General features: G+C 61.1%; 2 protein-coding genes across 7 annotated transcripts; one reads left to right on the forward strand and one right to left on the reverse strand.

The window, feature by feature from the left end:
* Positions 1-2,779: 2,779 nt before the first annotated feature.
* RRP8 (ribosomal RNA processing 8) lies at positions 2,780-18,350 on the reverse strand. Of its 5 annotated transcripts, none has more exons than XM_075050390.1 (18): positions 18,094-18,350; positions 17,801-18,014; positions 17,221-17,677; positions 16,973-17,102; positions 16,529-16,635; positions 16,299-16,395; positions 13,109-13,234; positions 9,550-9,858; positions 8,662-8,744; positions 8,095-8,233; positions 7,463-7,597; positions 7,240-7,363; positions 6,941-7,077; positions 5,240-5,353; positions 4,532-4,713; positions 4,053-4,278; positions 3,465-3,675; positions 2,780-3,285 (listed from the first exon to the last, which is right to left on the reverse strand). In XM_075050390.1, the coding sequence occupies exons 1-18, from the start codon at positions 18,190-18,192 to the stop codon at positions 3,017-3,019; spliced, it is 3,159 nt and encodes a 1,052-aa protein (XP_074906491.1). In that variant the 5' UTR covers positions 18,193-18,350; the 3' UTR covers positions 2,780-3,016. The 5 variants fall into 5 exon arrangements, with proteins under 5 accessions (XP_074906491.1, XP_074906490.1, XP_074906493.1 ...); XM_075050389.1 differs by having other exon boundaries at positions 13,064-13,234; XM_075050392.1 differs by lacking the exons at positions 16,299-16,395; positions 16,529-16,635; positions 16,973-17,102; ... (1 more) ...; positions 17,801-18,014; positions 18,094-18,350 and adding an exon at positions 15,272-15,442.
* Positions 18,351-18,559: 209 nt separating this feature from the next.
* On the forward strand, positions 18,560-26,114 carry ILK (integrin linked kinase). 2 transcript variants are annotated; one of them, XM_075050396.1, is made up of 13 exons: positions 18,560-18,776; positions 20,951-21,050; positions 22,357-22,522; positions 22,846-22,941; positions 23,105-23,201; positions 23,315-23,398; positions 23,567-23,652; positions 23,931-24,040; positions 24,288-24,415; positions 24,688-24,809; positions 24,896-24,995; positions 25,086-25,216; positions 25,424-26,114. In XM_075050396.1, exons 2-13 carry the CDS (start codon positions 20,962-20,964, stop codon positions 25,571-25,573), a joined length of 1,359 nt encoding a protein of 452 aa, XP_074906497.1. In that variant the 5' UTR covers positions 18,560-18,776; positions 20,951-20,961; the 3' UTR covers positions 25,574-26,114. The 2 variants fall into 2 exon arrangements, with proteins under 2 accessions (XP_074906497.1, XP_074906498.1); XM_075050397.1 differs by lacking the exon at positions 18,560-18,776 and adding an exon at positions 18,846-18,866.
* The last annotated feature ends 514 nt before the right edge of the window (positions 26,115-26,628 follow it).

Genomic DNA, 26,628 nt, shown 5'->3' on the forward strand with positions numbered 1-26,628 from the left:
GAGACGTGGCCTTTTTGCATCTCCGGTCTTGGTCATTCCTGCAGAGGTCTCAAAGGTGGAACCTTGAAGGCATCACTGTAGAGGTGCACAAGTTGACCCCTGCCGCGTCCCCAGATGCTCTGTGAGCCTGTGCGAGTGTGCACACATGGGTCTACATGTGTCTGTGTGTGTACACATGCACTCACACACTCCCTTTTGCTGTCAGCAGAGTGATACAGGTAAAGCCCTGGCCTTACTTACCTCACTGCATTTCCAGATCTGTCTACAAGCTCTTTTACTTGCCCCCTGCTCCAAGCACCCCTCACCCTCTCATGGCCCATGGTGTGCCACTCCACTCACGCTTTCTTTGAGTCGGTTTGCTGGTTTATGCGAGCTGAGAACCCCCAGGGCGTTCTGCATTCCACATGCACTAGGATGGCATTGGTGTGAAATCCTGAGAGGCTTTTGGGGACATGCTGGCGAGCCAAACCTTGTCTCCTGTCCCTGTCTTTCACTGGCTCTATAGAATTGAGGATTGTTGGCTGGAAGAAACTGAGCAGAAAGGGCAAACTCTGGCTTTTTATGAGTGATGCACAGTGTGTATATGAAATGGTCTGATGGGCAATTTTTCTGGACAGTAGTGCTTTGCATGAAGGTACAGATGACTGGCTGTACAGACACATCTGAAACAACAGCAGGCCCAGGTAGGCTTGCTCTCCATGCCAGGCGGCTGTATGTGGCTCGGTTCATACCTCACCAGCAGCTGCTATTGCAGAGGCATGGAGAAACAATGGGTGAAGCAAGCCTACCGTCATGGTTTGCATGGAGGTTGACCCAGCACATGCACCTGTAGGCTACCACTCAAACCGCCCAGGGGATGGTCTCACGGGATGATCTATGTGACCCTAGGACTGCTGGGGCCTGAGGGGCTCACCTTTCTCAATGGGGGAGAAGTATTTTTGCTCATGACTTGGAAGAGCTTCAAACTAGGTTTAAAGGGGGGAAGGAACAAAATCAGGCTTACTGGTGATAAGCTATGGGGTGGCACAGCAATGTTTGAGGGACGGTGTGCTAGTGAGGGCTTTCACTCTGCTCCATGATGCGATGAATACACTACTGTGTTGCTGCAGGTGGATGGGGGACCATCATGGGCCTCTGGTGGTACAGTCACCCGCGGCCATGGCACAACCCACCCCTGCACACCTTCCCTGCCTGGGGGAGAGGCAGGACCGACAGCCCGCACCCTGCAGCACCCACGCACCATCACCATCTCCTGCAAGACGCCCTGGACCTGACAGCACTCCTGTTGCACACCCACAGCCAGGCGCTGAGCCAGCACACGCAGCAGGGCACGGCGTGGTGCTCCTGGTGCCATGCACCGCGCCATCGCACACTTCAGGGGCTGGGAAGACTGGGCCCAGGATGCTACAAACCAGTTGGGCTGATGACAGTCCCTTCTGCTTTCAGGGTCAATTATTTACAGAGGCTGTATTCGGGATGGAGACGCAGTTGCTATGCAAAGCCTGGCTCAGCAGTGCCTGGACACTGCAGCCCAGCTCCTCTCTGAATCCTGGAGCCTCCTTATCCCTCTCCGGGGCTGCCTCAACATGGATAAGAATGAGAACTTACCTAGAGAAGCTGGGCAGCACATGTGTTTGGGGAAAGGGAAGGCCGGGAAAACATACGCTCTCCCATCTCCTCCGTTCCCAGCACGCAGCCCTGAGGCTTCTAGCAGAACAGGGCCTCACGCTGCTATTAGGCCTGCAGCAGGACCCACAGACACAAGGACAGGAGGCAGAAGCCATCTCCAACATGGGCAATCTCAGGACCAAGCCCTGACCCTTGCAGCAGCTGCTGCTGGAGGAGCACGGAAAAGGTCCTCAGGTGTCTGCAGGATGGCCCGAAGGGAGGGGGGCCTGCCAGTCACCCTGCTGCTCTGCTGTCCTGCGAGCACTGCAGCAAGGAGCAAGGGTGCCTGCCACGGCTGTGGCTGCGCTGTACCCCGTAGGGCCACAGGTCCCAGGGAAGCAGCTGGAAATGTAGGTATGCACCTACCTGAGTGCAATGGCAGGGCAGCCTGCGCTGCCTTCCCACCTCTCTGCCTTCCAGCACCCATGCCACCTCCCGCTGGCACTGCTCCAGGGGGCAGGTCCCAAGAGCTGGGCCAGCAGGTAGTGCTACCCTCCCCACCACAGACATACCCCTGCCTGCAGCAGAGCTCAGGCCCTGTCTCATCTGCCTGTGGTCCACTTACAGGTGCTGCCCAGACGGTTGCTGCCTGCTGCACCATCTCTCACTCTGCCCAACCCTGTCTGCTTCCCTCTGGCTGGATCAGAGCAGTGCAGAAGGAAAAAAAAAACCACGTCTGCTCACAGCACTGCTCCCTCTCAGGCACAATGGGATGGGGCTACATCTTCCTAGGACAGCTTCGTGAGTCTACATGCCTGGCTAGCCATCAGGCTGTGCCACCTGTGGTACTGCCTGGCAAGATCTCCCCAACGCTGTGTGCTCAGTGCCTCGTGCACATTGCCAGTCCACTACTGTGCCCAAAATAAAAGAAGCTGGAGTCCACAGACTATGGGACTCTTGGCAGAGGGCACTCCACCAGACCAGGGCATGTGTGTGCAGGAAGAGAGAGCTGGTCTCTGAGGTCAGTGACTCTAAGGAAAGCCCCCACCCTCTGTACTTCTGCCTGCAATCAAACGGGATGGGCTGCAGCCACCAACTGCTCCACCAGAAGGGACAAGCTCCAGGAAGGAAGGTCGCAGGGAACAGCAGGGGTGGAGAAGAAGGCCCCAGGTACAGAAATAAATCGATATATTAGTGTGTACAAAACATGCTGCTTCATCTGTACAGTGCCCCAGCCGGGCGCAGGCTCCCCACAGGGAGTTCACACATATATAAATAAGGCCCAGACAGCTGCAAACACTATTTACAGCCCGCGGGGGGCTAGCGCCTGCTCTGGGGCCAGCCCCACCAAGACCAGCTGCTACACCCAGCCCGCGGGATCCTCCATCCCAGCCTGGACTGGCCAGGCTCATTTCAGGTCCACATCAAAGTCCAGCACCAGCAACTTGGTCTCCTCTGTGCCATTGCGGCTGCCCACTGCACACACGAGCTTGGTGTTGGAGGCGCGGATGCGCCACACTACCCCCCCACTGCCCCCACTCTCCAGTGCAACCAGGTTGCGCACAAACTCGCCCGTCTTCAGGTCCCAGAGCTTGACAGTACCATCATCTGAGCTGGTCACCACAAACTTGGAGCTGAACTGTAGGCAGGTCACAGCACTCTGGTGCTTGCTGGGCCCTGGAAGCAGAGGGTATCTGTTAGTGCTCCTGTGCTCCCACCTCCAACCCCAGGCTCTTTAGTAGCACCCACTGCTGGGCAACATCTGCCCTGCCCCTGCCATGTCCGGCAGCTAGGAGCAACATGAACCCTCTCCAACAGCCCTAGTGAGGGGAGCTGTTCCATCCTCCCACACTTACCCTGCAGTGTTTGCAGGCACTGGCCCGTCTTGATGTCCCAGATCTTGACTGTGGAGTCAGCATTGCCAGATACAAGGATGTTGTCACGTAACTCCATGCCACTCGTGAGCGACTGGTGCCCCATGAGGGTGTGTAGGCAGTTTCCGCTCTCTACGTCCCACACTCGAATTGACGTGTCCAGAGAGCCACTCACGATGTGTGTCCCATCAAACTGCCAAGACAGGGAGACAGATCAGCACGGCCTGCCCAGAAAGAGGAGTGTTCTTGGCAGTCTAGTGTCAGAGACTTGGGGCATGGCAGATTAAGTGATGTGCTCATGTCCCCTTTGGCTGATCAGGGTACACATGTGTTTGGCAGCATCTTCTCTCCAGGAAACAGACATGGGGTGTGTGTTCCCGCAGTGCATGTGTGTGTGTGTGGGTCAGGGTGGAGGGGCAGAGAGTGTCTCACCTGCGGGGAACAGACATGGCCTGTGTGTCCCTGCAGCATGTGCATGGGGTGGAGAGACAGCCTCTTACTTGCCAAAACAGGCAAGGCTCATGTCCCTGCAGCACATGAGCAGGAGGGAAGGGGGAGCCAGGGTATTACCTGCAAGGAGTAGACGCGGTTCGTGTGTCCCTGCAGTGTGTGAGTGCAGCTCTCACTCTCGGGGTCCCACACTTTCACTGTGTAGTCGTATGCACCGCTCACCACCTTGTGCCCGTCGTACTGCACACAGCGCACGGCAGCCACGTGCCCCATCAGCACATGCAGACATTGCCCAGTCTCAATGTCCCAGAGGCGCAGAGTGGCGTCCCGTGAGCCACTCACAACCCTGTGGGCAAGCGTGAGCTTGGAGCTTGATTATGTCGACTCTGGATGTCACTCATCTGAGATAACCCCAGACACACTAGCTTCCCCAAGGAGTAGCCCCCACTACTCAGATCAGCCCAAGCCCTGACCACCTCGGCACTTTCACCTGCCCTGTATCCCATGCCACAGACTGGCCCTGGCCCCTAATGCTTCTACAACTTCATCTGCCCCATTCCAGAGCCCAGACCAGGCCCCAAACACCATCACGCCCATACCTGTTCCCATGTAAGTGCATGCAGCGCACTGTGGACGTGTGCCCATACAGAGTGTGCACGCATTCGCCTGTGTCTGCATTCCACACTTTGAGTGTCCGGTCCGTGGAGCCACTGATGACAATGCTGTCCCTCATCTGGGAAGACCACACACCCCCTGTGTGGCCAACCAGTGTCTGCACACACTGCAAAGAACAAGATGTGAGACACTGGTTTGGGAAAGGCTGAACAACACAGCAAAAAAGAAAAGCAAAGTGTAGGACTTCCTCCAGGCAAGGGATCAGTAAGGCTCTTCAGGTCAGCAATCCACCTCCCTGCAGACAGACTCAGGCCCCCACCAGAGTCCTCTCTGTGATAATGATCACTTGCTGTTCTAAACCCAGTTGAGTTTCTCGCCCTTTCTGGATCTCCAGGAAGGCAGTCTACACTTGTTGACTGCCAGTGAAAACACATGTGTGGTCAACTCTCGCTCATTTGTTACTGCACCAACAGACTTGTAGCTTAAGACAGCTCTTCCCACTGCTCCTGCAGCCACAGGATCTGTCAAATCCTCTCCCCAGTTACGCTTTGCCAGAGAGAAGATAAACCCACCTAAAAGTCCACTATGCCTCTCACGGCTCCACCCATTCCTGCAGCAATGCAGAGGATCAGCATGACTCCTGAGCGTGCCAGTGGAGCAGCCCTATGATGTTACTATGGACAACAGCTCACCTCCCCCGTGACAGCTGACCACACTTTGAGCGTATTGTCATCTGAACCACTGACTATCCGGTTGCCACAGAACTGCAGGCAGGTAATGACATGGTCATCGTGTCCCTTCAGCACCTGCATGGAGAACAACACGAGTAAGGAGGGAGGTGAGGGCAGCTCAGAGCACTGGAGCCTGCCAAACCTCGGGCCTCAAAAGCAGCCTTTGAGAATGGCAGGGAAGCAGTAAGTGCTGAGGGGAGGAAGAAGAGATGGGTCCCTGTAACACCTGCCACCTCCCTGCTGCTTCTCTGCGGGGCAGCAGCTACAGCAGGAGCCAGGGGGCCATTTGGCGGCTTCTGCTGCAGGACAGTGGGCTACCTGGGGACTCCAGAACATGGATGGACCCTCATGGCTATTAAGGCTGCACAAGCTATCGAGCTCAGAGCTGACGCTCTGTCCTAGATCAAAAACTGGCAGCCACCACCCAGAGCACATTTAGGACCTCAGCTCCATCTTCTACATGGTGGAAGGCAGGCAGCGCACAAACAGCTGTGCACCAGCTGCCACCTCCCCAACACAGTGATGTGCAAAGAGAGCAGCAAAGGTGGGCAATGACCAAGCAATATCTGCAGGCGGGCAGAGCTCAGGCAGGATCCCAGGGAAGGAGGAGGCAGGTCAGACAGACCTGGCCAAGCCACAAGGAGGGGCAGCATGAGGGCAAGCAGCAGCTCAGTGTGAAAACAAACCCAGAGCTGCCCTTTGCAGGGAACATATTAAACTTCCCTTCAGCCAGGGACAAGTACAGGGTGGACGTCCCTGGGGGCAGACGTCCCTGCTGGCAGCACCCTGGAGAGCTCTGCTCACAGCAGGCGCAGAGACGAGGGTGTTGGGGGTCTCAGGAAAGGGCTGCCTGGTGCCAATTTGCTGCTGGGGGGTGCAGCCCCTGCAGCGACAGCACCACGCAGAGCACTGCTGCTCACCTTGGGTGCCACTGAGGCAGGGGCTTGGAGAAGGGGCTGGGAACACCGTGGACCTGGAAAAAGTCTCCGGAGGTGGAGAGCAGCAGGACTGAGACTGTTACCTGAGAGAAAGGGTGGCTGGGGCTCTGCTCTCCCTGCCTGCTGGACAGGGATGAGGGGCAGGCAGGGACCTTGGCAGGGAGAGAACACCCAAGTGTTCTGGGGCCCTGTACGAGGGACAAGGCTTGGCTGAGCCCCAGAAGGGTTGTACCACTCCCTGAATGTCAAGGTTGGCTACAGCCTTGCCACAGGTGCTCAGAGAAAGGGTGAAGGAATGGAAATGCCCTTCTCTGGGGTCCAGGGTGACACTTTTTCTGCTGGCAGAACTGCAGCCCTGTACCACCCACTGTGGCAATCCCCGCGATCAGCTGTGCTGCCAGCCAGAGCACATGGGAAAGCTCTAAGCAAGCTGTGCTGTGGATCTGCTCTCTACAAGCAGGGACAGGAGTTGCAGGAAGCTGGCAGGACCTACAGCTTCAAATTACCTTTAAATTCAAAAATTGCCAGGTGAATGCCTCTGGCCTGTGCCTCCAGAAGACAGGTCAGGTTTGTGAATCTTTTCCTGAGGCACTTACAAAATTCTTAGTGTTGTTCTCATCCTATTGGTCATGGTCATTTCTCAGCTACTTCCTTCCTGTACCAGCTTCCTACACGTCAAAGCTCTAGCATCTGGTTCTCAGCAAGGACTCCTGAAAGCACCCACCTTGGGGGCTTTAAGCTCCCCACTGCGCCAGTTCATGTCGATTTTGTGCTGCCGCATGAAGGCGAATTTCCAGGGGCTGTACATGAATCCAGGGCTCAGCAGGCGCCGCTTCCGCAAGTTCAAGGGCTCCTCAATGCCTGCAGGAGGAAAACACAGCGGATGCCTCACACTACACAGGTGGTCCATGTCCTCACCCTATTGGGGAGCTAAGGTGATGCACATACGTGGGAGCTGTGGGCTACCCCACCACAGATCCCAGCCACAATGTGCCACATGTCATATGGAGGAGGGGTCTTTACCTTCTTCACGGCATTTCTCTCTCCAAAGCAGGTTATCTTCAGCCAAGACCCTCCAGTAGCGACAGGTCTGGGCAGCACGGAGCAGGTCCCGAGGCTCCAGGAATGAGAGGACATAGAGTGCCAGCTGCAGGAGTGGAAGCCAAGTCACAAGGGCACAGTGGACTCCCATGGCTGGTAACTGCTGCCCAGCACCAGGGCCAGCCTGTCCCTTGCCTCAACTCACCTCCTTGGGCAGCAGGGAAATGAAGTCTCTCTGGAACTGGGGTTCAATGACCTGCATCATGTACTTGATTTGAGAAGGCTCGCAGCGGTCAATGAGCTCATCCAGAGCAAGCAGCTTCTCCGGGCCACTCCACCGCTGAGAAGAGGGACATCGGTCACGATGCCTGCACACACGGCAGGCTCTCACAGGCTCCCCTGTGGCTCTGTGCAGTGCCTATGCCCCCACCCCAACTCCAGCAGAGACACCAACCAGCACAGGCAAGACAGGATAGCTGGACCTCTGGAGCAGGCCAGGGCTCTGCTACCTAGATCCCAAGACAGAGAGGAGCCACAGAGATGGTGTTGGGAGCTCCATGAGTCACATAAGATGAAACACAGGTGCTGTGTGATGGCAGACAAAGCAACACCACTCCAAGATGAAGGGGAGCAGGAGTGGGGCTAACGCCACTTCTGTGCTCCTTTACCTGAGGCAAAAACTCACTAGAAATCCACTGTGGGACCCAAACCCCTGCCTGTGGTGGGTTTCACACAGACAGAGTCCCTAGGGCTTGGCTCCCCTCCTGCCTGCCCAAGAAACCCAAAGCTTCTCAGTGCCCTCTGAGGCAAGCCCTTTGGCAATGCTCCAGAGCCTACCTGGAAGGTGCGGAGCCAGTCCTGCAGCTCGGGAGGAGGGGCAACTGAGGGGATGCGGCGGCGCCGTGCCTGGCCTGCTTTGGCGTTGCGCAGGTCCCCAAAGGTGGTGGTGGGACTGGGCATGCAGGGACCCAGTGTCCTGGACGGCAGCCGGGGAGACACCAAAGCAAAGGTGAGACATGCCAGTGCTACTCTGGGCCACACTGTGCAAACAGTTCTCAAAAGAGAGGTCCCCATAAACCACCAGCTGTGACCCTCCCACCAAGCTAACTCCCTTCCCCATCACTTCCACTGGGACCACAGCTACACATGCAGTCCCCTTAGCCCAGCCTGCTCTACAGAAGGACAGAATCACAGACTGGTTGAGGCTGGAGGCACCTCCAGAGGCCATCTGGTCCAAACGCCTGCTAAAGCAGGGCCACCCAGGTGGCTTTTCTGTCTCTCCAAGGATGGAGACTCCACAGTCTCAACAGGACACCTAGATGACTGAGGGATGGGACTGGTAGAAGGAGGTCTTCCCACCCCCCAGGTCAGCTCGTTGCTCAGCATGCAGAGCACCCATTTTACCTGCTGTACTCAGAGCCCTTGCACAGCTTTTTACCAGGGGAAAGGGCCCTGCCATCCAGGCCGTTCTCCGACTTCCGCTTCATCTGCGAGGAGAAGACAAGTTAAAGTAGGCTGGAGCAGAGCCCTCTGTGCACGTTCTGGGTCACTGATTTTCTGCCAGCAGTGACAGAGTAGGAGACCCAGCCTAGCAAGTCTTCCAAGCCCACGCTCACGTAGGGGACCTGCAGAGGGAAGCTGAAGGCCACCTCCAGTAGCTGACCCGGGCATCAGCTGCAGCCCTGCACTCAGGGCTGGCCAGGGCTTCTCACCACAGTGCCCACGTCCCGCAGAAACCTCCCTGAGGCCTTTGCCTGACCCCCCAGCAGACTCCTGCTGCCCCAATTCAGGCTCTGCACTCCAACGCAGGGACCCCAGTGCAGAGCAGGGTGGCTCCACTGGGGCCTGGCATGGCTAGGGACTGCCAGCAGCACTCGGACAGACTGGGACAGTGCCTCCTTCCCCCAGCCCTAACAGCCAGGCAGGCCGACAACTGCCAAGCACAATCTGCACCGTGGGGCTCCCAGACCAGCCAGCACTCAGTTGACAGCCCCGAGCTCCCTGGCTCGCCCGCAGCAGCCAGTGTGTCCTAGGGGTCTGCAGCAGCGACGACAGCCAGACAGATATCCCATACAGCAGCAGCTTGAAGTGCTACCTCAGGCCATGGCCCACTCTGGCACCACTGCCACGGCAAGCAGTGGGTGCCGACAGGCTCCGAGGCCACCAGCTACGAGGTCGGGACCACGGGCAACGTGCCAGCGTCAGCTCCTGCCAGGGAGTCACCAACCGCACGGGCAGCCCTACTCTTCGGGGTGAAGCCCTTGCCTCGGGCTGCACTCCCAGTGGGGTTACCTTGGGCCGCACGTGACGGAGGAGGCCACCATCCTCTGTCCGCTGCAGGTAGTCTATCCAGCGCTCTCCGATGGTGTAATAGAAGTAGACATTGCTGCCATCCTCTCCTTCCTCGCTGTAGCAGCTGCCCTCTTCCTCTTCTTCCTCCTCCTCCTCCTCCTGCTCCTGCTCCCCGCAAACTGTAGAGCTGACTGGCTCCTGCACCCGTTGCCCACTGGAGCCATCAGCCTCTGGTCCTGACCCTGGGCTCCCTTTCCCAGAGCGCTCCGGCTCCCAGGGGCCCGAAACATCCTCCTCCTCAGCTACCACCTACAACATAGGGAGAGGCAGGGTCAGGCCTGTCTGCTGCAGCTCTGTGCCCCAGCTCTCAGGGTGCCCTGGGGCCCGGGCTGGGGGACATACTGGGGACCTGAGGGGGCTGCCAGTGAGACCAACAGCCCAAGGAATACAAGGGCTTCCCTCTGCAGTACAAAAGAGGGGGTGATGAGCTAAGCAGAGCCTGAGATGGGAAGAGGGGAGCAGATGACTGAGCTAACGTGCTCTCTGGGGTCAAGGGGCAGCTATGGCCAAGCACTGTCTGGAGACAGGTCACTTCCCAGCCCCACAGGGAAGCACAGCTGCAATGTGACCAAATTACGTGGCAGCCAATAACTCTGTACCTGAGCAGAAAACACAAACACTGCAGGAGCATCAGTGCTGCTGAACAATGCCAAACTCACGAGCACCAGCTCCACCTCTGCAGAGCGAGCTGTCTCCTGGCCTGCAGCTGGGAACAGCCCTCTTCCACCCTTCAGTTGTCAAAACAGGGAGCAGAGCTACTGCGCACATGAGCTGCCATGCCTGGGCAGGACCCCAGCATCAGAAAGGAGGTGCAAGCTGCATTTCAGCCCTCAGCACGGTGCAGAGGTCCCTTTGCCCTCCAGCCAATCTGACCAAGAGCAACAATTACTTGAGAGGTCATGAGTAGTGTGTGACCATCTAATGCCATCTGCACCCTTCCTCCCCAAAGCAGCACCGTGAGTAACACCAACAAAAAAAAAAAAAAAAAAAAAAAAAAAAAAGAAGCAGACGCATTCAGTAATTACTTGGCGGAAGCAGAACAACGCCCCTGTATCACATGGGAATGAGGAACTGTCTTCCAATACACCAATGAAACATCGCAATCAGCAGCCCAGTATAATTTGCACCTGAGTCCTAGAGAGTAGGGCAGACTGCTGGCCCACAGCAATTATTTTTGGTAAATCTTGGAATACAGGAGAAACTGCAAAGACCAGGAGAGTGTGAAAGTTGTGCCAAAACTGAGGAAGGCAGTAGAAAAACGAGTCTTTACATAGCCTGACATCTGGCAATAGAGAGGCCAGTGCAGGATTCAAAAAGTACAAGATAAATGACAGGGACATGCTTTGTACCAGCTGATGAGACTTTATGAAAATAGGTCTTTATAAATAGAGTTGAGTTTATTCCTTGAAGTGTTACATTTGATTAAAAAAAGCAATTACATAAATCACATCGATGAGACGTACTCATAGACTTCTAAGCGTTTGACCAGGGCACAGGCTTCTGATGAAAGCACTGGCAGGCCACAGCCTCTAAATGGTTTTTGGATGAGATGGCTTAGATCAAGAAAGAGCCAATGAACAGATCTCAAAATGTACCTGTTAATGGGAAACTGCAGATTTTCTGCTGATGGGCCTAGTACAGACCCGTAAGGAGGGGGGTGTGTGGAAAACCACAGTAGTCGATATTTGTTTTATTCGTGATATGAGAGTAGACAAAATCTTTTCCGATTACATTTTAAGACTGACACTTGTGTAGGTAGCAAGGACAGGACAGTCACACAGTGTGATCTGCATCACTGGGTAAGCTAGGCTCACCCAAATTAAATGCATTTCAATACACCCAGAGACAATGTTCTCCACCTAAAGACAGGGAGAGAGGGCCACCTAGGCACCAGGGAGTGTGCCTCCTATAAAGCTGAAAAGGATTGAGGGGTCACACTCAGCACAAGCTTCAGGCTAAAAAGTCTGAACAGTGAAGAAGTGTGAGCAGGAAAGCAGTACAACCCCTTGTGTTGTCCTATACACTCAAGTCTTGCAATAGCCAATCCACATTTTTAAACAGAATGCTTAAAACTTGGAAGATATTGCTCTATCTCCTCCCCTAAATGATTAAAAATCTGGAGAAAATATTTTGTAGAAGAAAAGAAATGGAGAGGTCGTTTGATCACAACAGAAGAATACACCTGGGGAACAAGAAAATCCTGCTGCTTTATAGGGCTCCTACCAAGCGCTGCAACGTTTATCGCAGTTAGGGCTGGGTTTATTTCCATTTAGAAAGCAGGCCTCAGCACACATGTGCTTAAGCACCTAGCGCTGGACAGACTGCCCAGATCAAAGGCAGATTGGTCATCTCTTCACACCGCCCAGTTAGACTGGACCCTGTTTGGCAGGTGGGCTTGGAACAGGACTGGACTCTCGGGCAGAGAGGTGGTGGCCAGATGAGAAGACGCGACACAAGAGCCCATCTGGACACACCTTTTCAGGAGGGAGCACTGAACCCAGGTTTCTCAAGCACTTCCTCTGGCATCTAGAATTGGGGGTCACATCTAGGTCCTGGATGATAACACACCCTGCAACAACACTCCTGGGGCAGCAGGGGGGCAGGACAGTCACTGACATCTCCCAGGCAGTAAAACACCTTCCAACAACCATCCTCCCCTGCCCACACAGCACACTCAAACTTGGCAGGGCAGAGCTGCTCTTAGGTGAGTGAATTTCCTCAGCCCCACGGACGGCAACGCAGGAAGATGCACTCCTGAAGAAGTCCCCAGAGCCGAGCTGGGTGTGTGCCAGCCCAAGCAGGCAGCGTGCTGGCTGCCGCTCTCCGCAGACAAGGCGGATGACAGGGTAGAGAGCTTGGCAAGAGACAGGGACTCTGGCCTCCTCAGCTGTCGGTCCAGGGGAAGAATCTCTCTCCACGCCCAGTTCTGGGCTCCAGCGATGAACAATTAGTGGAACTTAACAACTGTCTGCAGGAGACCTACAGATGGCTAGCTGCTCTGGGGCTGGGGAGGCAGCAGGAAGCCACAAGTATCCTCTGGGGTCAAAGCATTTTTTCTATCAGGGATGTCGTGGCAGACGCATCACAGCAGCCAGAGCAGCTCCCAGCAAGGCTCTGTACTCAGGGGCCACCGCAGCCTCTGGCAGGACACCACAAAGCCAGCTGGGCCCGGAGTATCTCAGCCTCCCTGACAGGATACTCCCCAAAGCCAGCTGCCACCTTACAGGGAGACTGCGGACAGACCGCTCAGCTGTTTGAAAGGGCACAGCATTCTTTGGGCCTCCCCATTCCAGTGCCCAAAGCAGATATGACTCCTCCCCTGTAAACCTCCTTTGTCCCTCCACCAGCTACCACCTCTCCCAGTGCAAGATCCCCCTCCCTAATTCCTGCACTGCTGGAGGGAGGATCACCTCCGTATCAGGTAGGCAGGGGAATTCTACCTCTCTTTTCCTACCTGAGGCGCAGGAGCTTTACTGTCCCCCTGCAGACCAGGGCTCACCCTCGCAGCTTCCTCACTGCTTGGCCTCCTCCTGCAAGTCATCCGCTGACTGTTCAGCTCCAAGATGCGGGTGGTGATGCCTTTGACATGGAGAAGATCATCGAGTGAGTTGAAGCCCTTCAGTTCCTGTCAGGAGAGAAGATTCGATATGGAGCTAAGAAACCCAGGCACCAGCCTCAAAGCAGGACCAAGCTTACTCACACCCTCCTCAGACTGGCTCTCTTTCTCAGCCGGTCCAGACCTACCAGCTTGCATCTCACTTACAACCACCTGCTCCCTTTAGGCCTTCAGGGTAAAGAGGGTTGGGGTGCCACAGCAGGGTGATGCCTTTGTACTGCAAGTCCTTGCTACTGCTCCCCTCCATGGTAAGGGATGCCTTATGCCCAAAACAGCTGTTCCCATGTAATCCCTCCTGTTTCCACAAACTTTTCCTGCCCTGAGCGACAACTGCAATGACTGCAAGGAATGGGCAACAGCACCAGAGCTGCTACTAACAAGGTGAGTAGCGGCCCCAACAGCAAAGGCTAGAAGCTCAGAAAGGGGAATTGTGCCTTCCAGCTGACTAGTACCAAGACTGGGAGCATTCCCTGGCCCACACAGTCAATCTCCCCTGTCTGCGGCTCCAGGGAATGGCAACAGCCCCTGCCTCCTGACAGGCACAGGCATGCACCCATGCGTGTCTGTGTGCAAGGCACCCATCATCCTGCAAAACACCAGGTCAAGTGCTGCTGAGTCCTGCACTCAAAACCACGTGTTGCCACCAATCGTACCTACACCCCACACGGACTGCAAGCGGCTTCTGCCACAGGCCTAAAGGGCCTAAGCCCAACTAGGACGGCCTTGCTGTTACCAAGGGGGCAGGACTCCAGGGTTGAAAGCATCCACCCTTTCTGACTAACACAAACATCAGGGCCAAGACAAGGTTCTGACCATCCTTTCAAATCCATCATGCACCATTTTGAGGCACTTCTGCTGCTTCTCCCCTATAAATGGTTTTACCAAAAAGCACAATTCTAGTGATGCAACCCAATTCTGTGAAGCCATCCTCACCTGTTCTCACACCAGCAGTCCTTTTGTTTAAATGGCTCTTCCACCTCCCCAGTATTTACATTCCTGCTGTATTTACAGCTGGTGACCCTGCGCCCCTCAGCCTCCTCTTTTCCAGGCCAAAAAAAGTCAAGCTCTTCTAGTCTTGCCTTGTCAAGCCAGCCTCCCCTTCCCCCAACTTCTCCTGCCTCGCTCCTCTGCCCATTTCAACACGGATGCCATATTCCAGCTGTAATCTTACCAGTTCTTGATGGCATTCATTAATGGCAAAAAGGTGGCATTGATCTTCCCGTCACTGCGAAAAAGCGCCACGGCAGATACAGCCGAATATCACGCTTACCTTTTCTGTGGCCGTGTCACACTGGCAGCTCAGTCATCCTGTCAGTGGCTACCACACGCAGGCTTTTCTCCTACTCTGTCATTTCCAAACGACAGAGCTGAACACTCAACCCCGGGGGAGCGGCAGGATTTCCAGCCCAGCGTGACCATGCCAGACAGGCTTCTACCCCTTCCACCCAGGAACGTGTTTTTTTCCGCTCTTGGCACTCACCATCACCTGCTACCTGCCCCGGAGACTCTGCCCCAAACCCCAGAGCCAAGGGGACGGTGGAGCCGGGCCGGCCCGCCTGTGCAAGGGAAGAGCTCTGCCCCCGGGGACCGCTGACCCGGCGAGCGCCGGGAGGCTGCCCCACTCCGCGGCTGCCTGCGGGCCTCGCCCGGCACGCGGCGAGCCGGTAAAGCCTCCCTCGGCCCCGGTTCCAGCGGCGGCCCTCACCCTGGGGAGCGGCCACGCCCGGGCGCGGCTGCGGACAGCGAGGAAAACCGGCGCTGCCCGCCCCCCCGGCTCCCGGGGCCGCCGGGCCAGGGAGGCAGTCGGTTGCCCCGGGGCCGGGCCGCGCAGCCCAGGCCGTCCCCGGGCGGGGCGGCTTCGTCCGGCACCGGCACCTCCGTACCCGCTTCCCCGCGGCAGCGGCACGGCCCAGGCGCCCCGCTCCGCGCTACCCCCGCCGGCTCCAGCGGCCGCCCCCTCCCTCCTCCTGGGCCGGGTCCCCACCGCCCACCCGCCCAGGCCCGGCCGCTCAGCAGCGGCACCGGGCCGCCCCCGCCCGCCCGCACCTCTCTCTTCCGCACGATGCCGCGGGCGCGGCGGCGGCCGATGCCGCTGAGCGCGCCCTCGAGCTCGGCCACGCCGGCGCGGTTGATGTCCAGCTTCCCCCCGCCGGGGCCCGGGCCGCCCGGCCCCGACATCCCCCGGCAGGAAACGCCGCCGCCGCCGCCGCGCAGGCCCCGCGCGCACTGCGCAGGCCCCGCGACGCCCCGCCTCCCGCCCCGCCCACTCCCCTCCCCGGGACGCCAGAGCCGTGCGGAAAGAGCGGCTTTATTGGGAACTGCGCCTGCGCGGGGCGGGGCCGCTCCGCGCCGCCCCGCCCTCAGCGCCGCTTGTAGAGGCAGGGCCGGAGGCGCAGGCCGGGCGCGGGGCGGTGGCGGCGGGGGGGACCGGTCTTGGCGAACTCCAGCAGGTGGAAGAAGGCGTTGGAGAGGTCCTGGGGCAGCACCGCCTCAGCGCCTGGACCTCCCCGCGGGAGCCGGGACCGCCAACACGCTCCCGGGCTCCAACACCACCTCCCGCGGCCCCCTCCACGTCCCCAGTGGGCCCCGGCTTCCCCCGACCCCATCCCCTCAGTCCCAGCAGGCCCCGGCTCCCCCAGACCCCAGCACCACGACCCCCACTGCGCCCCGGGTAGGCCTAACCCCCATGCCACAACCCCCACGGCCCCCCCCCCTCCCCCAGACCCCGTTCCAGACCCCAGCACCGCGGGCCTCCACAGCTCCCTCAGACCTCAGCACCACAGCCCCTGCATGCTCTGGGTGCCCCACTACCCCCATCCACCATCACTGCCCCTGGGCCCACTCCCTGCTGGCACCGGGCTGGGCTCTAGCTCCCCCCTACAACCATACTCCATCCCAGACCCCAGCACTGCAGCCCCCCAGGTTCCCCCAAACCCCCATACGCTGTTGCCAGCCCCAGGCCTGCTCCCTGCTGGCACCAGGCTGGGCCATGCTGCCCTGCCCTGCTGCCAGAGCAGGAAGGCTGGTCTCTGGCTGCCAGTGAACCTAGCACTGGGCACATCTGAGGACACACCTTGGAGACGCTTTTGAAGCCCAGCTGAGCCACGGCGTTCATGAAAGCTCGGGTGTCCTCGAAGCGGCTGGCCACCTCTGCCACCATCAGGGTTCCCCTGCGGAACACCCCCGCCCTGAGTGGTGGCAGCACCTCCCTGGCCACAGCCCAGCGCCTCCGCCCCTCACCGCCAACCTGCGCCTCCCCACTCACCCCGATGCCTCCTGGCCCCCATGCACATTTCTGCCTACCCCTGCTTCAGCACGCGGTTGGCCTCTTCTAGGATCTCCTGCAGGTTGGTGCCCATCAGCGCCAGGCAGAACACCGCAACGTCCACCGACTCTGCCGCCAAAGGCACCTGCCAGACACCAGCCGGGACGCCCGCCCCAGGAGGAGGAGGAGGAGGAGGATGGCGATGGTGATGGGGCAGCTCTTCCGTGCTTTGCCGCTTCCCAGGCTCTTGGATTCAACCCAGCATCTTCTCTGAGGAGCCTGCAGACGGGAGGTGCCCCAGTTTTCCGAACAGAGGTGTGTTCCTTCTTGCATACAGGACCCTCAGGATCCCTGAGCACAACTCCTGTCCCCCCAACCCCTACCAACAGCCTGGGGAGTGTGGTGCACGCATTGCCACCGTCCCTTCCCCATGGAGCTGCCATCCCTCACCCCATCCCCTCTGCGCCACCTGGCCCCCCTACCTTGGCCATGTCACAGACGGTGACCAGTGGGCTGAGAGGGACCAGGTCGAAGGAGTGCACCTTGTTCCTGACGCTGCTCGCAATCTTGCAGTCACCGCACCCAAAGTCCGCCACCACCAGCGAGGCTGGCCTGGGGAGGGGGAGTGGGGGCTTAGAACACCCCTTCCCACTCCCCTCACCACCTCCTCGGGTTCCCCGCGGCTCAGGGGCAGCCCTGGGCCTGGCGCTTCCCGCTTCTGCCCACTCACCGCCGGCGCAGGTAGCGGATGATGCGATTCACGGGGTTTTCTGGCCAGCGCCCCACTTGCTGAGCGAAGCCGCGGTGGTAAATCTCGAATGCTTCGGGGTCGCTCTGGAAAAGCCGTGCCGCTTCCTGGCTGGTGGAGGTGTAGAGCTGCTGGTTGATGTACCGGAACCGGGCAGACAGCAGCCGCTCCTCCATCCGCGCCCGCAGGGCCGCCGACCGTCCCGCAGGCACCGCTTCTGGGCCGGGCGGTCCCGGGGCGCCTGGAACCACCGCTGCCTGCCTGCCCGGGCCCTGCTCCCCTCCGGGCCCCGCCAGGAGCTCCTTATTCTGCTGCCGCTTGCTCCTCCGCTGCCTCCTGCTTGGCCTCCGCGCCGTCTCCCCGGCTGCAGCCCCCGTCCGCAGAGCCCCGGGCTCGGCGCTCCCCCGGCGCCGCTCCGCCGGCAGCTCGGTCGACGCGCCTGGGGTGGGGGGGACCCAGAGGGAAGTCAGGGCGGCGGCGGACGGCTCCCGTCCCCGCTCCCGGGACCTCCGGCAGGCCCGGCCTGCCCCGGGAGCCGGCCCCGTCGGGCGGGCGGCGGTACCTCTATCCGGGCGCGGTCCGCTCCGCTGCGGCTCCCGCTCCGCCTGGGGCTCCCCGGAGCCCGCCGGGCGCCCCTCCGCCGCCGCAGCCCGGCGCCCGGCGGCCTGCCTCCGCTCCCCGGGCCGCTTCCGCGCCGGCTCGCCATCCCGGCCGGCCTCGACCGCGCAGTCCCCCGGCAGCCGCCGGCGCCGCTTCCCCGCCGCTGCCGCGGGGGCCTGTGGAGGGCGGGGGACGGGTCACCTCTCCCGTGCCCAGGCACCGGCCCGCCGAGGCCCCCCTGCGCGCACCCCTTACCGGCCGGCCCAGGCCTTCGGGGGCGCCGTGGGGCCCCGCCCGGGCCTGGGCCCGAGCGCGGCCCTCCGCCCCGTCGTTCCACTCCTCCTCTGCGAACATGGCCCAGCGGCCGCGAGGCCCACCTGGGCCGGGAACGGCGACTGCGGCGCGGCCCAGCCCAGCCGCCGTCACCCACGTGGGCCCCGCCGCGCTACCTGCGCGGAGGGCCCAGAGCGGCCCCGGCAGCACCTGCCGAAACACCGCCACCCTGCGGACGGGAGGCCGAGGAGCCTGGCCGCGAGGGGTCGTGCCGCGGGCGCCCCGCCCCAGCCCCTTCGCCCCAGCCCCTTCGCCCCAGCCCCTTCGCCCCGCCCCTGCCCAGGTCTCCCCGCCCCCAGCCTGATTCGCCCCGCCCCTGTCCAGGTCGCCCCGCCCCCAGCCTGATTCGCCCCGCCCCAGCTCGGTGCGCCCCGGCCGGCGCCCCCCGCCCCCTGCCCAGGCTGCGTGCCCGGTCTCGCCGCGCCCGGTGCCGCCTGCGGTGCGGTCGGCCGCTGCCCGGTGCCCCGTGCCCGTGGCGCGCAGCCCGGAGCCGGTGCGGCGCGGTGGGTGGCCGGCAGGGGGCGCTGGCGGCGGACGGCCCGGGGCGGAGCCCACGCGCTGCTCCGCGCCCGCCGAGCCGCCGCCCTGCGCCGCTCCCGGAGCCGGTAAGGGCGGCCGGGCCGGGCTGGGCCGGGCCGAGCTAGGCCAGGCCGACTGCGGGTGGAGGCCGCGCCCGGGAGGGAGCTGGGCCGGGGGTGCGGGTTGGCTCGGGCTGAGTCAGGCTGAGCACGGGTCGGGGCCGGTCCGGGCTGGGGGGGGGGCGGGTGGGGGTCGGGGTGGGCTTGGGCGGGCTGCGACTGGTCTGGGGTGGGCCCGGGCTGGGGCAGGCTGGGAGCAGGGGCAGGTTGGGGCCGGGCCGGGCCGGGGCGGGGGGTGGGCAGGGGCCGGGCCGGGGCAGGAAACGGAAAAACGGGGGTCGCGGGGGCGGGGGGCGGCGTGGGCAGAGGTTGGCTGGTGGCAGCCGTCTCTGGGGCGGGCAGGGGCGAGGGGCCGGGGCCGGCTGAGGACGGGCAGGGACCCGCGGGGCCGCCCCCGGGGCTCCTGTGCCGGTGGCTGGCGGGGGGTCAGCGCCGCTGGGACGAGACAGGGCGGGCTGGGGCCCGCGGTTGGGTCGAGCCCTGGGGTCCGCAGGGCTGGGGCTGCCCGTGAAGGGGTTGGGGGGCTGCAGGGAAGAGTGGGGTCCTTGCAGCTGGTCTCGGGGAAGGGTCTTGGGTCAGGGCTGACGGGGAACGGGGCGGGAGGGGGGCGGCCTGGGTTCCCCATCACGGGGCCGTGGCCCGAGTGGTGGGGAAAGGGGCCACGGCGGGGCTCAGCAGGGCCAGCGTGGCTACTTGGCCATGGGGGAGTAGAGGGCCCCTCGTTTCAGGCAGGGTAGGAGCCAGGGGAGGCCTGGCAGCCGGGCCAGGACCGAGGCAGGGGCTGGTGGGGTGACAGGCGGGGGACGCAGCTGGTGGAGGAGAGGCGGCGGTGACAGCGGGATGCAAGGCCCATGGGGCTGAGATGGGGATGAGGTGTCGCTGGGGTGCCCCTTCCCTAGTCCCGTCCCAGGTGGGTGGGTGAAAAATCCAGTCTGGGGGCAGCACCATCAGCCCTGGGGCTGGCAGGACTCATAGGACGTCGGGTCAGGGCCTGGCGCTGGCTCCTTGCAGCTCGCGGGCAGGGCTGCTCTGTCCTCTGCAGCTGGTGAGCCGGGAGTGGAGCCGGCACTGCCCTGGAAGTGCCAGAGCCAATTCTGGTGCCTGTGAGGCCCCTTTGAGGTTCCAGGCCGTGAGGCCAGTCTCCTGCGTCCCTTGCCCCACGTAGCCGCCTGGAGCATGCAGCACGGGCAGAGCGGCTGTCCTCGGGGGCCAGCTGCCAGGTGCAGGGAGCATGCCGGGACCCGTCCTGCTTGCGCAGAGCGGGTGGGGGTCCTGCTGCAGCTGGGCGAGCGCCAGGCCCTGTGGGGGCCCTGAGGGGCGCTGGGTTTATGCTCTCATGGGTGTACGTCGGGGCCATCGTGCTCAGTCTGTCCCTGTACCTGCACTGTGGGACTCACCGCGGGCAGCCTCATGTGCCTGCTTGATGCCGTAGAGCCCCAGACAGGAAAGTACCTGCCAGGCACGGCCCCGCGCTGCTGGGGAGCTCAGGGCAGTGCATCCCTGAGTCTCTGTGGGGCTGCTGTTGTCAAGGGATTAAAAATGGAACCAGGACACGTGCTCTTTGCCTGGCTCTGGGCTGGGGTGTCTGTTGATTAGAGTGGAGAGAGGGGGAGCTTGTGGGCCTTTGGGGTCCCAGTTTCTTGGGCATGATGCTGTGCCAAGTTGATCCAAGCCTGGGTCAGAGTTGGGGATCGGGAGGGTCTGTGGAGCTGTGGGATCCCATGCAGGGTGGTGCTGGACTTCCTCCAGCTCTGTTCCCCAACCCGCTCCCCCACTGGGAGATGCGGGCACCCGGGCCTGGCTGGGCCTGCAGATAAGCCTGTGGATGCCAGATCTGCTTCCTGCGAACTGCTGCAGGCACCCATGACGCTGGAGTCAGTTGTGAACTTCCCCTTCAGCTCTGAGTCCAGCTCTGTCCCCAGCCTTCGGCAGTCCCCACGGTTTTCCGCAGGGCTGCCAAGGAGGGGGATGCGAGGCTCCTGTCCTGGCTCCCCCCGGGAGGTGCCCCAGCTGAGGGGCTGCCAGGAGCAGAGGGGCTGTGGGAGGCGATGTCCAGGTCCCAGGGCTGTGTGTGGGAAAGGGGGGCAGGGATCCCTGCTCCACAGCGGGGCCCCGTGTCCTTACAACACCCCTCTCCACAGCAAGAGCCACGATGGACGACATCTTCACGCAGTGCCGGGAGGGCAACGCGGTGGCCGTGCGCCTCTGGCTGGACAACACCGAGAACGACCTCAACCAGGGGTGAGCAGGAGGGGACCTGGCCTGGGCTGGACCCACCGGGCTGCTGTCCCCAGCTCGGCCACGTCACAGGCCGAGGGTGCTGGACCAGGGCCGGGGCTCGTTTCCGCTCTGCTCCGTGTCCTGGGGAGGGGGTGGGATTCGGCTCCTCCCCGCCGGGAGGAAGTTACCGCATGGCTGAGGCATGAGGGCCGCACATCCTCCAGCCGCTTCCTCGGCCGCCACTGCTCCCGGCGGGACGGGACGTGTCTTGGCCAGGGGTTGGGCTGGGGGTGCTGGGGAGAATCTCCCCATCCCCAGGGTGGCTGGTGTGTCTGAGTGACCGCTTCCACTGTCCCCTCTCCTGGGAGCACTGCAGCTGACATGTGGGATCATGGCTAGGGTCTAACAGGAGGGCTGGGAACTGCAGGGCACTCGTGCCTGGCCGACCCGTGCCCTGCCCCAGATCTCTCCTCCCCACAGCATGTTTCCTGCTCTGGGAGCTCCCACAGGACCATGCGGTCTGACATGCTGCCCGCCTGCCTTTCAGGAGTGGTGTTCAGGCCAGGCACAAGGTTTAGAGCAGACACTTCCATTGCCTGTGGGCAGGCACAGCCTTCTGCCTGCACACCGACCATCCCTTGTCAGGCCACAGCAGCACCTTCCCTGAACTCATTCTGAACAAGGGGCCTTCCCTTGGCCATCTCTTTCAGTCCCTCCTGGGCGTCCCAGTCACACAGACCTGTCCCAGTCCCACGGGTCGTGCCTGAGGGTCTGGGGGTCAGCTGGCACTTGCTGGGGCGCTTTGGTCCCAGGTGCCTGTGCTGGGGTACCCCCTGCCTGCGGGGCCGGCTGGCCTGCCTATCCACAGGGGCGGTGTGGGGCAGGCGGAGGGCAGATGGAGCCTGCCGTGCCGGGGGGCTGGAGGGGAGCTGGGGATGCAGTGGCCCCCGCCTGCCAGGCCCTAATCTCCTTTTAAGGCCTGGCTGGTCTCCTCCTCCCTTACTTGGCCAGGCACCGCCAGAGCCGAGGGGGGACGGGGGAGGGGGATCTGGCTCTTGCCAGCGTCTCTGTGATTCAGCCCTGGAGATGGGATCTGGCCAGGGCCTCCGGGGCCCTCGTGGGGATGTGAGAGAGCGGGAGAGTTGCTCAACCCTTCCACTTCACCGCCGTGGCCTGCTGGCGGGCGCGCAGGGTGATACCTACCTGGCTGCGGTGCTGTCAGCAGCATCCTGGCCATGCTCGGCCCTTCTCTCCCCACCCGTGCCGAGGGAGGACACAGCAGGCAGGCTGCAGCCGATCAGCAGAGCTGTCCTTGCCGTCTCCGCAGGGATGACCATGGCTTTAGCCCCTTGCACTGGGCCTGCCGCGAGGGCCGCTCCAATGTGGTCGACATGCTCATCATGCGGGGAGCACGCATCAACGTGATGAACCGCGGTGATGACACCCCGCTGCACCTGGCTGCCAGCCATGGCCACCGCGACATCGTGCAGAAGGTACTTGCCTCCCGCAGCCAGCAAGCACCCTGCCCGTGGCAAACTGAGCAGAACTCTGTGCAGCCCTCTGCCCTGTCCACTCAGGACTCGCTCCCCACTGTCACCTGCTGGCTTCCTTGCTATGAGCTTACTGCATCCCCACCTTGGCACCTCTGAGCACCTCCACCTGCCCCACAAAAGCCCTGCATCCAGCCTCAGTCCCTTCCCAACAGCAGACCTTGGCAGCACCAAGGCAGCAAACATGCTGCTGGTGGTGTTCCTGCCCTCGCCTGGGTGGAAGGGGACCTGCTCAAGACTGATGGGGATTGTCCTCCTGCCCCCAGCTGATCCAGTTCAAAGCAGACATCAATGCAGTGAACGAGCATGGGAACACGCCTCTGCACTACGCCTGCTTCTGGGGACATGACCAGGTGGCGGAGGTGAGTGGAAGCACTTGGACACAGGCAGGAGTCCAGGGCAAGGGAGGGCGCTGAGGGGAGCATGGGGAGGGAGAGGAGGGATGAGGCAGGAGGGCTGGGTGTGTATGGAGAGGCTGAGAAGAGGACAGCAAACTCTGCAGATGCATGCTTTCTCCTCCCTCAGGACCTGGTGGGCAATGGGGCCTTGGTCAGCATTGCTAACAAATATGGCGAGACACCCATTGACAAAGCCAAGACACCACTGCGAGAGGTCTTGAAAGGTAATAGGTTCTCATCCTGACCCCATGACCTGCCTCTGGGTCCTGCTGCAGCCCCTGCGCTCAGCATCAACAAGCTCTCTGCTCGTGCTGCCCAAGTCCTTGTCCCTCTCCAGAGCGTGCTGAGAAGCTGGGCCAGAGCCTCACCAAGATCCCCTACAAGGATACCTTCTGGAAGGGCACGACCCGCACGCGTCCCAGTAAGGACAGAGCCTTCTCTCACAGGGCATGCCATTGCAGGGGAGAGCACAGCTCTCCTGTGCGGTAGGGCAGGCACCCCACTGGCACTGCCTCCCTCTGCGGTCCCAGGCGGACCTCAGGAGGAAGGCCCATGCAGCCACAGGCTGCATCTCCTCCTTTTCTTACAGGAAACGGGACTCTTAACAAACTTGCTGGAATAGACTTCAAACAGCTGAGCTTGAGCCAAAAACTCAATGAGAACCAGTCAGGAGAGGTATGTAGGCCTGTTGTCCCCTGGGACAGGGGCGCTGCACCCGTGCAGATCACTGCTCTCTCTGCTGGCTGTGGAGCGCAGAACTGGGGCACAACAGCCTGGTGGGTTTCCACATCCGGGCATGTGGCTCTCACTCTTTGTCGCAGTCGCTCCATGTCGCTGTGGGCCTCTCGGTCCTCTGGGCTCCGCTGGCCCCACAGCCCTGCACAAGGGGCTGGGAGATGCTCGGGGACCGTGTGGCCCTCCCGCAGTGATTGTCTCCACCTGTCTCCCTGCAGTTGTGGAAAGGGCGCTGGCAAGGCAATGACATCGTCATCAAAATGCTGAAAATCCGGGACTGGACAACTCGGAAGAGCCGAGACTTCAACGAGGAATACCCAAAGCTGCGGTGAGTACCAACATCCTTCCCCAAGGCAGCCATGGCTCTCGAGGGCAGGCGTTGCCTCCAGCTGAGTACGAGACAGGCAAGAGCCAACCAGGTCTGTAGGGTTAGGTGGGAGCGCTCTGGAGCAGTGCCCAGAGGATGCGAGAAGGCCCTGGGAGGACGGTGCAGCGGGACCGGTGCAAAGGGCAGGGGGGCGATGAGGGGGCATGGGCAGCACCCACTGTTCTCAGGGCTGTCACTTCTCTTGCAGGATCTTTTCTCACCCCAACGTGCTACCGGTGCTTGGTGCCTGCCAGTCCCCCCCCGCGCCCCACCCCATTGTCATCAGCCACTGGATGCCCTATGGCTCCCTCTACAACGTGTTACACGAGGGGACAAGTGAGTGCCGATGGGGGTGACAGAGCCAGGGGCAGAGGCTAGTCTCCCCATCCTCCAGAAATTGTTTCTTCATGTGTTTGGGGGGCGGCAGGGGTCCCCCCCAGCTGCAACACCAGGGTGGGCCCAGGGCAAGCTTGGTCTCCAGCCCACATGCCTTCCCCACATCCCGTGTGCGGCGTAGCTGCCAACATCACCCCCCTTCCCACACACACCGCAAGCGACGTGGCACCCCCCTGCTGTCACTCACGCTCATGCTGCCTCCCTCCCTGCAGACTTCGTGGTGGACCAGATGCAGGCAGTGAAATTTGCCTTTGACATTGCACGGGGCATGGCCTTCCTGCACACATTGGAGCCCCTCATTCCACGCCACCACCTCAACAGCCGCAGCATCATGGTGAGTGTCAGCATCGCGTGGCCCAGCCCTTCCTCCTGTGGACCGGGGCAGGGCAGGCTCCCCTCTGACCACCCCTCTCTCCCCAGATCGATGAAGACATGACAGCACGGATCAGCATGGCTGACGTGAAGTTCTCCTTCCAGTGCCCAGGAAGGATGTACGCACCAGCATGGGTAGCACCAGAAGGTGAGTGCCTGGTAGCCAGGCCCCCCGCTGCTGCTTGGCCCCTTCCTCCCCCTCAGCCCCATTCAGCCCCCTATGCTGGATTCCCCACAGCCTTGCAGAAGAAGCCGGAGGAAATTAACAGGCGCTCAGCTGACATGTGGAGCTTTGCAGTGCTGCTGTGGGAGCTGGTGACCCGTGAGGTGCCGTTTGCAGACTTGTCCAACATGGAGATAGGCATGAAGGTGAGGAGAGGGCTGGGCAAAGTGCACCACTCCAGATCAGCCAGGGCAGAACGGGGCCTAAGCAGGCAGTGGGGAGGGGAGGCAAGGCAAGGCCCCCACCAAAGGAGAGCCCACCCCCACTCCTCCCAGAGGTATGATGGGCTCTGCCTCTCCGATGCAGGGCTGGGCTCAGGTTTCTGATCCTGCCCTGCTCTCCCGTGCTCCCAGGTGGCCCTGGAGGGGCTACGTCCAACCATCCCACCCGGCATATCCCCCCACATCTGCAAGCTGATGAAGATCTGCATGAACGAGGACCCAGCCAAGCGCCCCAAGTTTGACATGATCGTGCCCATCCTGGAGAAGATGCAGGAGAAGTAGGGAGGGAGGTGCCTCCCAGCCACCCGACGCTGCCATGCTCCCCTCCCCGCCATCCCCCAAGTGCCTTCTTTAACCCCAGAGCCAAGGGGGAGCAGGGAATGCCCCCTCACCCTGAGCCAGCCATGGACACACGGTACAGACAACGCTGCCTTCTCTGGAGCTGCTCTGCAGGCTTCAGACACTGTAGCACCAAATCTATGGCAGCACTTCCAACCTCCCTGGCGGCTGTGGGCAGAGACTGAGCAGGAGGCCTGGCCCACGACACTGAGCATGGCTTGGGCTCTGCTACCTGCGAGGCTGGGACAGGTCTGTGGAGCCACCCCGGCCCCCTCATCCCCAGGCCCAGAGCAGCTCACCCACTTAACAGTCTCATGTTAGGCAACGCCCAGTCCTGGTGCTCTTCCCTACTAAGGACAGTGGGGTGAAAATTGCCTGTTGCGCCCAGCACCACCCCAGCTTCGCGCTTCACTTTTTATCGTTTCCATCCAGGCCATGCGGAAAAGCCACCAGCATCTGAAATAAACATTTGTTATGAAAACTGGCTGCTGGTGGAGAGGCACATACGTGCACAGGGTATTGTCCACAGAAAGGGGGTGAGGCTGATGTTGGGGCTGCCTAACAGATTGCAGAGTCCTAGGCTCTGGATCTGCGCCTGTACCAAGCCTCCAGTGACTAGAGCAAGGAAAAGCAGGTGGGTTAACGGCACCCTTCTCTCCTGAGAGAAGGGCCTGGCCCTGTCTACGGGGCTATCGATGCAGGCCCCTGAGCATTCCTCTTGAGAGACAATAGGTATGCTTGGAGGACAAAGAGAAGAAGAGTTGTGGGCAGTCCTGCTCCCACTACACCCTTTCCTTCAGCTTCCTGGGGCAGGGCTAAGCCCTCCTGGGAACGACAGACAGTGCAACTAGAATCCACCAGTTACGAGCCCTATAACCAAGCTCTCTCTCTGCGCTGGCCTTTGAAAGGCACAGGACCAACTTTTGTTAGCGTATTGAGAACAGAGGCCCTAGCAGGCCAGCTTGTGTGCTGTTTTACTTGTAGGCAGGGCATTAGCG

Source organism: Buteo buteo, chromosome 18 (genome assembly GCF_964188355.1).
Source record: "Buteo buteo chromosome 18, bButBut1.hap1.1, whole genome shotgun sequence".
NCBI classification, from domain to species: domain Eukaryota; kingdom Metazoa; phylum Chordata; class Aves; order Accipitriformes; family Accipitridae; genus Buteo; species Buteo buteo.

Excerpts from the sequence above, each read along its gene's own strand:
- ILK (XM_075050396.1), top strand. The coding sequence starts at position 20,962 with ATGGACGACATCTTCACGCAGTGCCGGGAGGGCAACGCGGTGGCCGTG. Across the intron at positions 21,051-22,356 it reads GAGAACGACCTCAACCAGGG|GGATGACCATGGCTTTAGCC; the intron begins GTGAGCAGGAGG and ends CCGTCTCCGCAG. Across the intron at positions 22,523-22,845 it reads ACCGCGACATCGTGCAGAAG|CTGATCCAGTTCAAAGCAGA; the intron begins GTACTTGCCTCC and ends TCCTGCCCCCAG.
- RRP8 (XM_075050389.1), bottom strand. The coding sequence starts at position 18,192 with ATGTTCGCAGAGGAGGAGTGGAACGACGGGGCGGAGGGCCGCGCTCGG. Across the intron at positions 18,015-18,093 it reads CCGAAGGCCTGGGCCGGCCG|GCCCCCGCGGCAGCGGCGGG; the intron begins GTAAGGGGTGCG and ends CGCCCTCCACAG. Across the intron at positions 4,714-5,239 it reads GGTCAGCTGTCACGGGGGAG|TGTGTGCAGACACTGGTTGG; the intron begins GTGAGCTGTTGT and ends TGTTCTTTGCAG.